Source organism: Perca fluviatilis, chromosome 11 (genome assembly GCF_010015445.1).
Source record: "Perca fluviatilis chromosome 11, GENO_Pfluv_1.0, whole genome shotgun sequence".
NCBI classification, from domain to species: domain Eukaryota; kingdom Metazoa; phylum Chordata; class Actinopteri; order Perciformes; family Percidae; genus Perca; species Perca fluviatilis.
This window is the reverse complement of record NC_053122.1, coordinates 28407252-28421561: the sequence shown is the minus strand read 5'-3', so window position 1 is coordinate 28421561 and position 14310 is coordinate 28407252. Positions and strand designations below refer to the sequence as shown.

At 39.1% G+C, this 14310-nt stretch overlaps 1 protein-coding gene across 1 annotated transcript in view; it reads right to left on the bottom strand.

Annotated features, from left to right (window-relative positions):
* Positions 1-14310, bottom strand: part of clstn2a (calsyntenin 2a) — a 199879-nt gene that overhangs the window by 51984 nt on the left and 133585 nt on the right. The window contains exons 6-9 of the mRNA XM_039815057.1: positions 11294-11443; positions 5693-5878; positions 4443-4700; positions 1047-1168 (exon numbers count right to left, since the gene is read on the bottom strand). Of these exons, the coding sequence (XP_039670991.1) occupies positions 1047-1168; positions 4443-4700; positions 5693-5878; positions 11294-11443 (716 nt within the window). The remainder of the gene's footprint in view (positions 1-1046; positions 1169-4442; positions 4701-5692; positions 5879-11293; positions 11444-14310) is intronic.

The window sequence follows — 14310 nt, the reverse complement described above, 5'->3', positions numbered from 1 at the left end:
CTGTAATTATGAAGCATTTTCTAATCATTTCAGTATGAGTTGGACGTACGCTGTATCCTAAAGGTAGATTTACATCTACCAGTCATTATTAGTGAGCTGGGGAGAGTCTATAGAACGGGGAGATTCGAATACCACGTTCATTGGCTTATCGTGAAAATCATTTTGACTCCAGGGATTTTCTGTTCTTTTTACAGCAGGATTTTCTCTGCTCAGTGACTGCCTGGTGAGCTAGATGGACTGGAGTGACGGCCTTCAGCCGGATGATTCTCATTCAAGCATCCACCTCACTGAGGTGTCCTTGAGCAAGACTTTGAGCTCCACAGTCACTGGTCTCACCCTGCATTGTAATGTCTTAAAGGCAGGGGGCAAAAACAGATGTCACTTTGAGTACTAAAACATAAAATCTATATCTTTATATTCCGATAAAATACCTGCCTGCTGTGCATAATGTATTGTGAAATTCAGGGGTTGAGCATATCTGCAGGATAACTGCAGTAGGAAAGGCATTCACAGAGAAAAATGAACCGTATTATATGCATCTCTCTCTAAATGAAGCAACTTCATATGGTGCAAGGTCTTCCTCTCAAAGGCTTTTGCAGGAGTGAAACAGTAAACTTCACTGCAAATTAGTTCCACAACTCTCCAGAAGCATGACAGATAATAAAGGTCTGCTGCTGGGTGAGCGATTACCCATAACTAAACAGACTTTCCACTTTGGGTCTATGCTTCTGTATGTGTATGTGTGTGTGTGTGTGTGTGTGTGTGTGTGTGTGTGTGTGTGTGTGTGTGTGTGTGTGTGTGTGTGTGTGTTTTTTTGCGTGTGTGCGCGTGGGATAACAGTGTCTTCTACCCTCTTATCTCCTGCAGCGAGAAGAAGAAAGTGATGGAGGGCCTCCGGTAATTAGAATGGAGAGCCTCTCCTTTCACTACACAACTAATGATAGCCCTTCACCTGCTGTAGAAAAATCACCCTGAATCCTGAATCTATGCTCACACTCAAATAGGACAGCACACACGCACACGTACACAAACACGCACACGCTCACCTGCTCCAGTTTCCAGTGGAACTCTGCGGGTCTGAAAGTGTCGACCTGAGTGAAATCTCTTCTGAGCAGGAACACCAGGCGGCAGTTGTGAACATACAGAGAGTAATGGTGGCGGTTCATTTCTGCAACAGGAAGATAACAAACACGCATGGTCACACAAAGACACCAACACATGCACACAGTTAAACATAGGTCTACAATATGCAGTGTATGAATAAACAACATGATGCCCTCTACATGTACTTTGAGGACAAAACACGGTTGCTTCTGCTCCTTAAGTTTTTCTTAATGGATTTCATTCTGGGATCATCCATAAAAATGTCATACAGCACAGCTGTGTGAAAGACTAAACTCTTTTCAGCAACCTCAGATGGGTTCTCTACTTCAAAACACAGCTGTCAGCATGACCGAAAGTTTGTTCACAGAGTGCATTCTGCTGATACGTCTATGTTTTTATTATTGACTGGTGTCTGTATAAGATGGCAATGAAAGGCAAGTCCCACTTGCTATGCTTTTATAATACACTGAATCAGCTTGAGGTGTGTTGTATTTTATTTATTTTTGCACCATTTAAAATGCATAAAATGAGAAAGAAATAATATGCAGTGCAGGAGAGGCAGAAAACCCAGTGGGCTTATTTGAAGCCTACACCTAAATAATGTTGAAATTACACAAACACAAAAATGAACATACGGAAAATAATATGACAAAAAGTGATGGCAAATATATATAATAAAAATAATAATAGTATCCAATTAAAAGCATAAAATTAGAGTGTGTAATGTCTATGAGTGTGTATTTGTAAGGAAGATATTGGTTTATACACTGTATTGACAGTGTATTAACAATACAGGTCACTATAAGTGAAACAAATAAAACATGAATACATGGACAACAATACATACACCGTTACAAGACTGCAGTTAAATGGTCTTTTAAGCATCTTTTGTGTCATTTTGTAGAGGAACAGCTTTTTGCCAGGTGGGAAAATCCATTCCATAATTTAGACACATAGATGGCCGCTCACCAAGAGTCAGGGTCTGTCCTCGCCACTGTCGCACCAAATGCTTGCTCCTGGGGGGAAATGTTGGGTCTTTGTAAATTATAGAGTGTGGTCTAGATCTACTCTCTCTGTAAAGTGTCCTGAGATAACTCCTGTTATGATTTGACACTATAAATACAATTGAATTGAATAATTTGGCACCTCTAAATCTTACAAAGAAATTGACCTCTGCAGGTGAGATATTTAGGAGGATGAAGATCTGAAGATTGATGAAGTGGGTAGGAATGGACCTGTGAACTGCTCAGGAATATTCCCTTCACCTGAAAGTATCTTATAAATAAAAACACATAATTGAGAACTATTGAGGTCATAAATATTAGAATATAAGAATCTGGAGTTTCTAAAATAGAGGAGCAGATGAGATGTGTGACTGATCAGGTTGCAATCCTAAAAAAAAAAATTCTGGAGGACCAAACATTTGAGAGTAGTAGGAAAAGCACTCATCCAAACTATATTACAATATTAAAGACAGAGATATATTAGACTGTACAGTAATAAGGACTAAGGAGACAGTTTGAAGATAACTAACCCTCCTTAATATACCATCCGTATTATACCAATGTAATATGCAGTATATAATTTAAATAAGAGAACTAGGGTTGTGTCATCAGCCAACATTATTGGAGAAAATATGTTTTGGACATTAAACAAATCATTAAACTAGACAATACTGTAATGGTCAATGAGATTTTACAATCGTCGTTTTTCTTCACGTTGAGATTATAGACTGGCTTTGACAGATTATCAATTCTCCTGTTTGATGAATCAACTATGGTCTGTACACAAGTTGTGAAGCAAAGTTCTGTACAAGTCTTTTTGCTGGTCCAACAATTCACGCACCTGAGCCAAGGGGACATATTCCTCAGTGGTGTTGTTAGAAGCTTTGGTTGACATGGTTTAGTCCTCAGTCTTTCAAATATACAAATCTACTACTAGGCCCAAAGAAACCTCCACAAGATACTAGTAATGTCCACAACTTTGCTTTAGAGAGACTTTTCTTTTTCATTCATTCAGCAACAGAACTTCAGAGTTCTAGGCAGGATTCCTCAGATTATTATTAGAAAGAAAACCAGAGTTCAGAAAAGCAGAAGCAGCTAATTTAAGATCATTCAGTTTGTAATAATACACTTTCACCAGTTTTTAAGCAATTCTAAGGTGTGAAAAAATTTGTTTACATTTTTTGTTTCACCATTTCACTTCAGGTTGGGTAATAATTCAATATTATTTATTGCCTTTACAGTACATATAATTTTGCTAAAATCTGTCACAGTGTGAACTCTTGAATACTAATATTTTTCAATAAAATAAAGAATTGTTAGTGAAATAAAAGAAGCTTTGCGTTTATATGTATATGTTTTTACCTTCTGATAAATAATGTAATTATACTGACATGTTCCTATGAAGATGTAATGCTTTAAAAACAACAACAGTTATTGTGTCCCTATCACCCATGTTTTTTATTTTTTCAATATTTTTTCGGGGCATTTCCGCCTTTAATGGAAAGTACTGCAAGATATGAAAGGGGAGAGAGAGGGGGGTGACATGCAGGAAATCGTCTCAGGTCGGACTCGGACCCTGGACCTTCTGCGTCGAGGTATACACCTCCATGTGCGCCTGCTCTACCCACTGAGCCGACCCGGCCACCCTGTAGCCCATCTTTGATGTCATCAGGCTCAGCCAGACGAATGGGGAGTTGCAATACATTTTTTTTTTTTTTTTCACACAGTATTGGTGATCTGGCCCTCACACTGAGCCTCCTGGTACCATTTACATCCTTAAGCCAAAAAGTTGCGAATGAAAAAAGGGTTTATGAGATTCTGATGGTTTAACACAAACCACTCTGCAGTTTTGCATTACAAGATCAGACTACACATTTTGTAAGCTAATACGCCATCTGTGAGACCATTGTGAGAGCGTGCAATGTGCAGATGGCTTGCTTAATTACACAGTTCAGGCAGCTTAGTTCAGATATGCAGTTGGAGAAAAGTTTAAAGTTTCAAGGGGCATTTGTCATTGAGGGCTCCAGTCTTGGCCTAATTGTCTTGTAATTTGTTGAAAGGATGTTTTTGATCATGTTATGTTCATAGTATGTTTCTAATGCGCTGGACACTAGGAAATCAAAGTGAAAAATTTTTCAGTAAAAGGGATGTAAGAATCAAGTAGTTCCCAGTGAGACTCCTAAAGTAGAGCAGAAATGTTTCTAAGATATAGAAATATTAATGTAAACGCAATGACAACTTTCTGTCCAAGTTGGTCAAATGTTCACTCTCTTACATGTTCGATGGTGGAAATGTCGTTCTTAACAGTGAGCACATGTGAAATTGTTTCCTCACCAGTCTTGTCAGAGTTACACAGTAAGGTTTCCTTCTCAGCTCTGAGTCCTGGACTGGGCCCGTGTTTCATCCACGTTGCTATGGTGAACTGGTCGGTCAGGTTTTGGGGGACCACATGATCTGGAACATTAGCAGCCTGATGTCCGTCAAATCTGTAGATAAGGTCGCTGTCGCGGCCACTGTCAGTCAGCAGAGACGCCGTCCAGTTGGAGGAAGAGCTGGGGGCAGGAAGGAGGTCGGTGCTGCCTGATGCTGCACCTGGATGTGCCAATCAGACGATACAACGCTGTCAACACGGCTGCACAGAGAATCAACCTGCAGAGAAACTGCTTCCCCACAACTTTCTTTTTAACCATGTGATTGCTCTGAGTACCAGAAGTCCGCACTCATCATCACATCAGTTCATGACCTAATGAATTCTGGATTAAACAAAGAAATGGTGCTATTGTAATCTGATATTATTGTGTGCCATTTGTTGTGGCTCATGTCACATAACCATGGTTACTAACTGAATCTACTTACATGAAACTTACATTTGCCAACACGTAGATTACCCTGTACCAAAATTGAAATAAGATTTGTGTGGGCCCTACTGTAGATACAGTGACAATATGGCAATTTAACACATTTTGAGACCAAATCATTGAAATACAAGACAAAGTCTAATCTTACATCTGTAAATCCCCAGATTGTGTGAACGGGCATATTGACACATTTCAAATGGAGTCTGTTTTTTGTTTGTTTTTTTAGATAAGTTTACATAATTATGAGGTGTTAGAAAGTGTCAAAAAGAAAGAAATGTTGAAAATGATCATTGTGCACAACACAATTTTCCTTTCTTTCTCAAAAACAAATTCATTTTAATTTCTCACCAGGAATATTTGGTTTGTACAGTGTAATAGACAGTGCTGTATACTGTTTTGCAGTCCAAACTAGCCTAGGGAAGCAAAAAAAGAAGAAGAAAAAAAAAACACGCCACAAATTTTACTTTAAATAAAAGGATTATTTAAAAATATTCTCCAGGATTAAAAAGGCACGCCGGAAATTGGTATATTAATATACTGCAGAGTCTAAGATGTCTAGAGGCAATTTCTTCTTTGAATTAAATTGTTCCTGGTCCGTAATTATTATTACTACCCTTTGCTCTCTCATCGTCCCCAACTCCTATATAGCACCTCACTATTTCAACAAAGCATTTAATGGAACTTCAACTCATTTCTTGTTCTCACCTTTCCTTTCTCTCCACTTACCACAGAGTTTTTGCAGAGACTTCTCAGAGTAGGTTTCCCGATCGCAGCCCTTCCCGATGTGATTGGTCTGTAGCTCTACCATCGCCTTCACGCCAGAGAGAGGACCTCCACACGTTTCCAAGTGCATCTTGGGAAACAGCTGCCTGCTTCCAGTCCCTGGCTCATATTCCACTCGCTTGTTCCAACCTTTAAGGGTCAACATGTGTTTAGTAGTTTTTATAGAGTAAGTAGTTCATTTAGTCATGTCAGTGGTGTTATATGTTGCAATTACAGGCAACCTGCTATCACATAGTTAAACAATGGCTGTTTTTTCTACTTATTTGAATGAAATAATTACGTAAGAAATAAAGTATACATTATGTTGTGTTACATTGTTACTGTATATGAAATGACACCTGATGACTGGTCCATATGAGTCTCACCTCTCAGAAATTAGATAGCTGGGATGAGATCTCATATTCCTTTTAGTCCTTTTGAACATTTCACTTAAGTGGACCTTATCTCAGGGTATGTAGCAGTCTTACTAACTTGATCATACAAACGCACTGGGATGTCTAAGCATCAGTACAATGTTGGTTGTGGTTTCACGGTGGTGTGACAACAAAATGGACTATTTTTAGTCATCGTGAGTTCTGTTTGACCTGTCTCTCTCAATTGTACACCACACTTTGTACTCTGCTTCACATATTTCAAGAAACAGTAGTCACTAGCAATTTGTTGAAGGGAAGGGCTGTCTTTGTCCTATCCTTCCTCAGTTTTTGACATTTGTCTTCTAAAACAACTACAGGTTCACCACTAACCGTTCACTTTGAATCGCAATTTAGATCAGCCTCTGGGTGATACTGTGTGTGGAGCTGGTTCTGGCATTTGTTTAATATCTCATTGTGAAGGTTACATTTTGAAAAAAAGGTTTCGTATTAGCCTCACATTTTATGTTCTGCAAGATTTTTGTATTTCAAAATTCAGAGAACAAGGGAAGCTGTCAGAGCAACAGTAACTCCGTTAATTATAGTGTGTAATATGTATGTGCACTTGTATTCCGAGTAATAAACAACTATTTTAGCCTTTTTTACATCTTTAAACACTGTTCACTGTCCGACCTACATACCTCTTGATGCTAACCTTGTTGTTTTTAGAGCTGTCCACCGAAATGTAGTTGGTTTCATAATGAGCATGGGGGTCTTTAAAAAAGGACAGGCAAACACCCAGGCTTGGTTTTTTTTCGGTGAATTCTTGCCCTGTGCCAAGTCAAAAGGAGACTGGAAGGGCCAGTAACATGACAGGCCTGGTAGAAAGAGGTGCTGACCTCCTTATAACTGTCAGTCCTGTTGCCAGGTGTTCTATTTTCATTACCCAGGTGTTTTATCTATCCTCAATGTACCACAGACTCTGAATCGCGGTGGTGAAAGGGATTCACAAGCATGATTGTGTACAGGGGCCCGTTTCAGAAAGCAGGTGAAAGTGAAAACTGTGTTTGTTAACCCTGAGATTAGGGAAACTCTGGGTTTTCCGTTTCAGAAAGGGAGGGTTTTGAAACCTGAGAAAGAGCGCTATCTCCAGCCCCGTTCAGAAAGAGAGGTAACTTAACCTCAGAGTCTGTGAACCTAACCTGGTCGGGAGCAGGTTTTCTTCAATAAACCTCGAGTTTCTCGCAGTCTCCTCCCTCTGACACAGCGCTCTTTCATTTCCTCATTCATTCATTCAGTCTGTATCAGGCGCATTTTAGCGCAGTTTTGTCATCTGCTTGAATAAAAAAAACAGGGTTTGTTAATTAACTGTTAGGCAGACTATAAATTGATTTTTTCTCGAACGTGGCATGTCCTTTTGTCGACGATCCCGTTGATGAAGAAGCTGTATTACTTCGCAGGGAGTTAAACATGCGTCGGGAGATGATATTGAGGCCCGACCAGATGTATTATCATTTCCAGATAACTACCTATTTGATCGGTATCGTTTTTCTTCACAGTCGATCAGATACGTAGATACCTTATCCGTCCTCATATCACTAACATCCACCATCGTGGACATGATGCTTTTACATCCCAGCAGATTCTTTGTGTCGCATTATGTTTTTTGCAAACGGCAGTTTTATTTTCAACATTGGTAATGCAGGGCATATTAGTAAAGCCACTGTATGCAGAGCCATCAGAAAAGTTTGCCTCGCTCTGAAACGTTTTTAAAACGTTTTTGTAGTGTTCCCTGGACACAAACCAGTGGGAGCCATTAAAAAGAAATAAATTATTATAAATTATAATTCTGTTAATGACATGGTGCTGCAACCTCAGAATGGGATTAGTAGTAGCTTACTTTTTCGCCAGCAGGATTGCTGGCGAAAATTAAATTAAAGGTGTAATACCATTCAGTTTTCACCAGTAATATTATACCTGTGATTAAATATGAAATTAATACACTATATTAGAGCTTACACATCGACTTGAGAAGCAATTTTCTTCCACACCTATTCTCGCTCTTTTGCAGCAGCAGCAGCCGTGTTGCTTTGTTTTTAACAAAATTCGCTTAACTCTGAGTCAACCTACTCTGACTTGGTAGATCTAACTCAAATCAGCTGTTCTGGAACCGAAAACTCAGAGTTTCCCATCTCAGTTAAATCAACTCAGAGTTCAGGGTTCGACTCAGAGTTTGTTAAACCTCCTTCCTGAAACGGGCCCCAGGAATGTGTTGTGTGTGTGTGTGTGTGTGTGTGTGTGTGTGTGTGTGTGTGTGTCAGAACTTGTTGCTATGGTGATTTGCACAATGAGTGAGTAGAGGAAGGAGGGGTAGATAGTATCTGAGACAGGTAAAAAATGTCCATCGACACTTTCAGACCCAGAGTTCCACTGGAAACTGGAGCAGGTGTGTGTGTGTGTGTGTGTGTGTGTGTGTGTGTGTGTGTGTGTGTGTGTGTGTGTGTGTGTGTAGGTGGACACCTGGCAGCTATTTCCATGCCTACAGAATATGATATTAAGTCTCCTGAGACAAAGAGAGAAACAGACTGCGATCAGGTAGGCGAGGACGAGTGAGAGGTGAGGTGGAGCAAGACGTATTTAGCCTCTGTTTATGCCGCAGAGCCTTCTTCCAAAAAAAGAGGCTGCAGAAGAACGGCTGACCTTTACACACAGACAATAAATAAGGCTGTATACAAAAAAACATGTTTGAATGCATAATTGCATTTTGTTTTATTCATGGCTTCAAGCTACTATGGGTTAATGGTTTTACAACAGGATTACATTGATGAGGATGTTAGCAGGGTATAATAGCGAGTGAATGCGAAAAACAATATTGACTATTTTCTCCTTTTTTAGGCCTATTGTGCTAACATCAATGGCCCCTCAGAGCTCTGCTGTACATGACGATGACATTTACATAAAGTAAAATGCCATTTCAGACAACTTTCGGTTACACTTTACTTGAAGGTATCTACATAAGAGTGACATGACAGTGTCACGAATGTGTCATAAACATTATAAACAAGTCATAAACGTTTATGACATAACGCTTCTTTTACTAAGTGTCATTCTTCAAAAAAGTTTTTGCCATGACAAGTTATGGTTAGGGTTAGAGTTAGGGTTCATGTGTCTGTGACTGTGTCATGACAGTGTCATGTCACTCTTATGTAGATACCTTCAAGTAAAGTGTTACCCAACTTTCTCAACACTGTACTGACTGTCTCTCTCTGCACCTCCACTCCTCTGTGATGTGCACTGACATTTCCCTCAATGGCATTCACGCCATTTTCAGTATGTGCTTTCCTTAAACTAAAGAATCTTGTCTGTGACATTAGGCCTGGCCACGTGATTTTCTATTTTAAATGATCTTGTCTTATCATAGCACACAACTATATGATGCCGTTAGACATGGAGCGAGACATCCAGCATGCGAGTTAGCAATAATCTTTAGGGTAGCTGACGAACATCTATCAAACCATCATGTACAGTTATACCATGTTCATGGGAAATGTATTTGGACCTTTGTTGATAAGTCTGATCTACTCTAAAACTCCCCATTTTATCTAAAAATGGATGCAACAAATGCAACAACTTTGGTGAATGTCATGGTGAGAGTGATCTTTAAGGTGTTGAGATGGATGAGGAGAAGGTGAAATCAATTTCTTTAAATCACCACAGCATTTTTGTCATTTTTAACGCAAAAAAATGTATCTATACATCTCTTTTTTTCTACAGTTTGTGGCACTCTAAAAAAAAAAAAAAAAAAAGAACACTTTGGTTCATCAATAAACTAGTTGTTTTGTATCATCCTTGTCTCACTTTTTCTTGGAGCTTAGTAATGATATGATTGGAATGAATGCATGAATAAATGAACGAATGAATTTATTTCAAACATGAAAGCTAAAAGAACAACTATTACACAAATAAACATTAAATTAACATGTTTGAAAAGAAATAGGAAGAAGCAGAAGCTTATTTAATTCCCACTACTACTACTACTACTTTCCCACTACTATATGTAATAATATATAATCATCATAATAATAATAATAACAACAATAATAATAATAATCATGAATGGTTCATATTTATATCATATATCTTTAATGAAACTGTTGAGGGGATCTGCTCATGGATTTTCACAGCACTACTTACTCTGATGTCTAACAATCATGTGCTTTCAGATAATAAAGCCACAGCTTTGCAGCAGACCGGGGTTTCATTAACTAACTGATTTTTTTTTTGAGGTCTGTAAAACTAACCATCACCTCTCTCCTTCACTATAAGTTTATTTCTCTCTTTCCTCCCCAGAGTTGCCTATTCATTTGGGCTTTTTCTTTATCTATTTCTTCTTCCTTTTCCCCTCTCCCCTCTTATCTTTCTCTGGCTTACTCTTTCGTTCCTGTGTTCGTGTAAACCTGACTTCCCAGATGCTGTCAATGCTGACAGGCGAAGCAGCGGGGGAGACGGGCTGGCTCGAATGGCAAGCTGCTAGCATGTGAAAGGATGAGGGGTAAAAAATAAAATAAAAAACACACTCCAGTCAACTTTCCCTCTGGAGATTTTTGTCAGGTCTTTTGATTTCCTCGAGAGACATTCATCTTAAAATGAGATAGAATTCCCTCGAAGGGAAAGGATATGCTAAAAACCTGCACCGTCCGTTTCAATTTTGATATAACTGCGTTACAGTTAAGAACGTTTAAACTACATATGTCAGTGCACTTTATACCAGCATAGTGGTAAGTATATTTCTGTCAAGTAAATTAAAGCTATAGCGCATAGTTTCTGTCTCCCCCATGAGGGATTCTAAGTAATGACAACACTGTCAGTGCATCCACATGATACAAGCCTTCCGTGATCGCGCACCACCCCCACCCCTCCTCCACACAGTTCCTTGTAGCCAAGGAGGAGAAAAAAACATGATGGACTCTTCAGAAGAGCTAATTATTTTCACTCGAGTTTCTGCGTGCGAAAGTCGCCGGACTGCACCATTTTCAAAACACATCATACTGTGAAATACAGAGAGAGTTGTGTGGAGCTGATAAGTCTCACTTAGCTTTGTATCAACTCATTTGACAATGGCTTGAATGGAACAGACGTTCATTAATATAAAGAAGCTTTAAGGCATTTTAGTGGCTGTTTCTTTATCTCTGACCTTGCCATCCAGGTTTGCAGACAGGCTTGACATCAATATGCACAGCCACATCCTCCTTTGCTCTCTTCTGACCACAATCAAAGGCTGTCACCATAATCTTGTAGCTCTGCTGCTTGTCATAGCTCAGCCGCTCCGTGTTTCTGATGTTACCTAAAGGACACAAAAACAAAGAGAAACCATCATTAGGATTATTCATTGAGAGAGAAAAAGAAACCGTTATACTTTCATGACAATAATAAAGCAAGAAACACTTTCCACTGAGCAATAACTGAAACTGACTTTGCATTAAAGAAACGGCTCCATGGAAGAAACAAACATAACTTTTCTTGCATTTGAATATCTAAGCTTCTCTGTAAACAGTCAATGGAAAATTACAATGATGGATTGCCTTCACCTGTCGCCAGGGTAACAGTGAACAAAGAAGAAAAGGAAGTGATAGAGGAGATGCTACAGGCAGAGAGACGAGATTATGTACTGAGGTTACGGTCGTCCAAGAGCGCAACCCCGAGCTGGCTAACTTTAATGGATGTTTAATATTGCAGTAATGTATTAACTTTCACATTGATTTTGAATATTGTTGGCCAGCTACGGACTGGCCACTGCTATTAACCCTTGTGTATTTGGAATCTGTATTTTTAGATTGCTTTTATGTGTATGAATGAAATGTTTGTGTGTATCTGTGTGTGAATACTTGTGTGCCTCAAACTGTACCTAAAAGGAAAAATAGTGTTTCAAATTAAATATTGATGTTTTATTACTTCCTCAATATCTCTCTGCTCTGGTTTCTGGCCTTGCCCTTGTCCATCACTTGTATGACTATCCTATCATCTAAGGGCTGTATTATTTTGTAATGTTTGTTTTCATTTATGCACGTTAAAGTAGCGTATCTGTGTTTTCCAGCATCACAGAAAGATATCGTGAAAGCCAAACCTTTGTCCATATTGAGATCATGAAGGGGCAGACTCAATTCTTCCACAGAGCTGATTAGTTAGTTTTTAGGCTGTTTACAGATTTTGATTTCAAACATGAGCTCGCTAGAGCGGGTTAGCTTTGCAGCATTTAATACTATATGTACTACATATGTTTGTTTTATATGACCACTTGAACCCAAAGTTTGATTGATTGAAAGTGTTTATTTCGAATATGTAAAGAACCGAAACAGCAGACAAAAAAAATGACAGGTACAGTAACCCACTAATCTTGCTTCATGAGAGCAGCCTCAGGTGAACTGAGGTCTACTAAACTGTGGCCACCAAGCTCACGGTTGGATATTTGTCAAAAGAAACACAAACCGAGAGACCGAGAGACCGAGAGATAGAGAGAGAGAGAGAGAGAGAGAGAGAGAGAGAGAGAGAGAGAGAGAGAGAGAGACTACAGTGCAGTTTTCTAAAACACAAACACTTGCAGTAACTGATTCATTAACTGTAATAGTACTGCAATATTTTGCATTTCTATGATTGAAGTGAATTTATACAACGGATCATTTCAGGCTGTGTTTCAATTTGTGTTTAAAGATTAAGTTCTAGCCGGAGATATGTTGGTTTACTGTTTTGTCAAACTGCAGTATGATTATAGTACATATATATATATAGCTGCTGTGAATCCGGTGGTAGAGTGGTGGCCGGAAGGTTGGCGGTAGAGCTGGGCAATATATCGATATTATATCATTATTGGGATATGAGACTAGATGGATATCGTAATATGACATAAGTGTTGTCTTTTCCTGGTTTTAAAGGCTGCATTACAGTAAAGTGATGTCATTTTCTGAACTTACCAGACTGTTGTAGCTGTTCTATTATTTGCCTTTAACCACTTAGTCATTATATCCACATTACTGATGATTATTTATCACAAATCTCATTGTGTAAATATTTTGTCAAAGCACCAATAGTCAACACTACAATATCGTTGCAGTATCGATAGAGGTATTTAGTAAAAAATATCGTGATATTTGATTTTCTCCATATCGCCCAGCCCTAGTTGGCGGTTCGATCCCTGGCCCTGCAGTTTCATGAGGACGTGTCCTTGGGAAAGATTCTGAACCTCGAATTGCTCCTGATGCTGCGCCATAGGAGTGTAAATGTGTGTGAATGTTTATCTGATGAGCCGATGGTACCTTTTATGGCAGCCTTGGCCACAGTATATGAATCTGTGTGAATGGTTCCTGTACTAAGTTAAAGCGTTTTGAGTAGTTTTTAAGACTAAAAAAGCACTATATAAAATTACAGTCTAGTTTTACAGTCCAATAAACGCAGTTGTGAAAACTGTAAAAGTGTGTAGTTTAACATGTTTTGAGGAGACCAGCAAGCACGAAAAAAAAAAAACCAGGGGCTAAATTGTTTTACTAGGGGTCACACCCCAGGAAGACTGGTTGCAACCATCCTACAGTATGTTCAAGTGACGGAGCTTCATGTTAACAATGCAGCAGTGAGGTTCGTAGAGTCTTTATTGCTGTGTGTCCTACAATAACAACTAGAGAGTGAGCCACTGTTGCAACTAATGCTGTACAGTACATCTCAAAGAGCATCAAAGCAGACAGAAAACAGGACTCGTGTATGTTCCAGTTGATGACTGAACACATTATTTATATGTGAGACGGATCATACAGATGTTCCTCAAGACAAACAGCTGGCTTCAAAACAGTGTTATATTCTTAAGTTTGTCAACGATTTTTTGCGTCTGTCATTCTCTGGACGTATGAGAACATCTGAAGTTATTTTTGTTGTTTGCATCTGGAGGCTTGGCTGTATGAAACAGGCTGTCAGTCTGATTGCTGTCGGAAAGCAAAAGAGAGGAGAGCAGAAGAGATGAAAAGAGAGGGGAGGCCAGAGGAGAGGGGGTGCAGTGAGCACAGAAGAAATCAGTTCAGAGCACAGCAGTACAGAAACGAGAAGAGCTGATCTTGAAATGTCAGAGGAAGAAAGGTGAGCAGGTTCGAGTCAGACAGTTCCTTTAAACATCTTCTACAGTAGCTATTAGATCCACAGCTGGTGTGAACAACAGTAACAGTTAAGGTG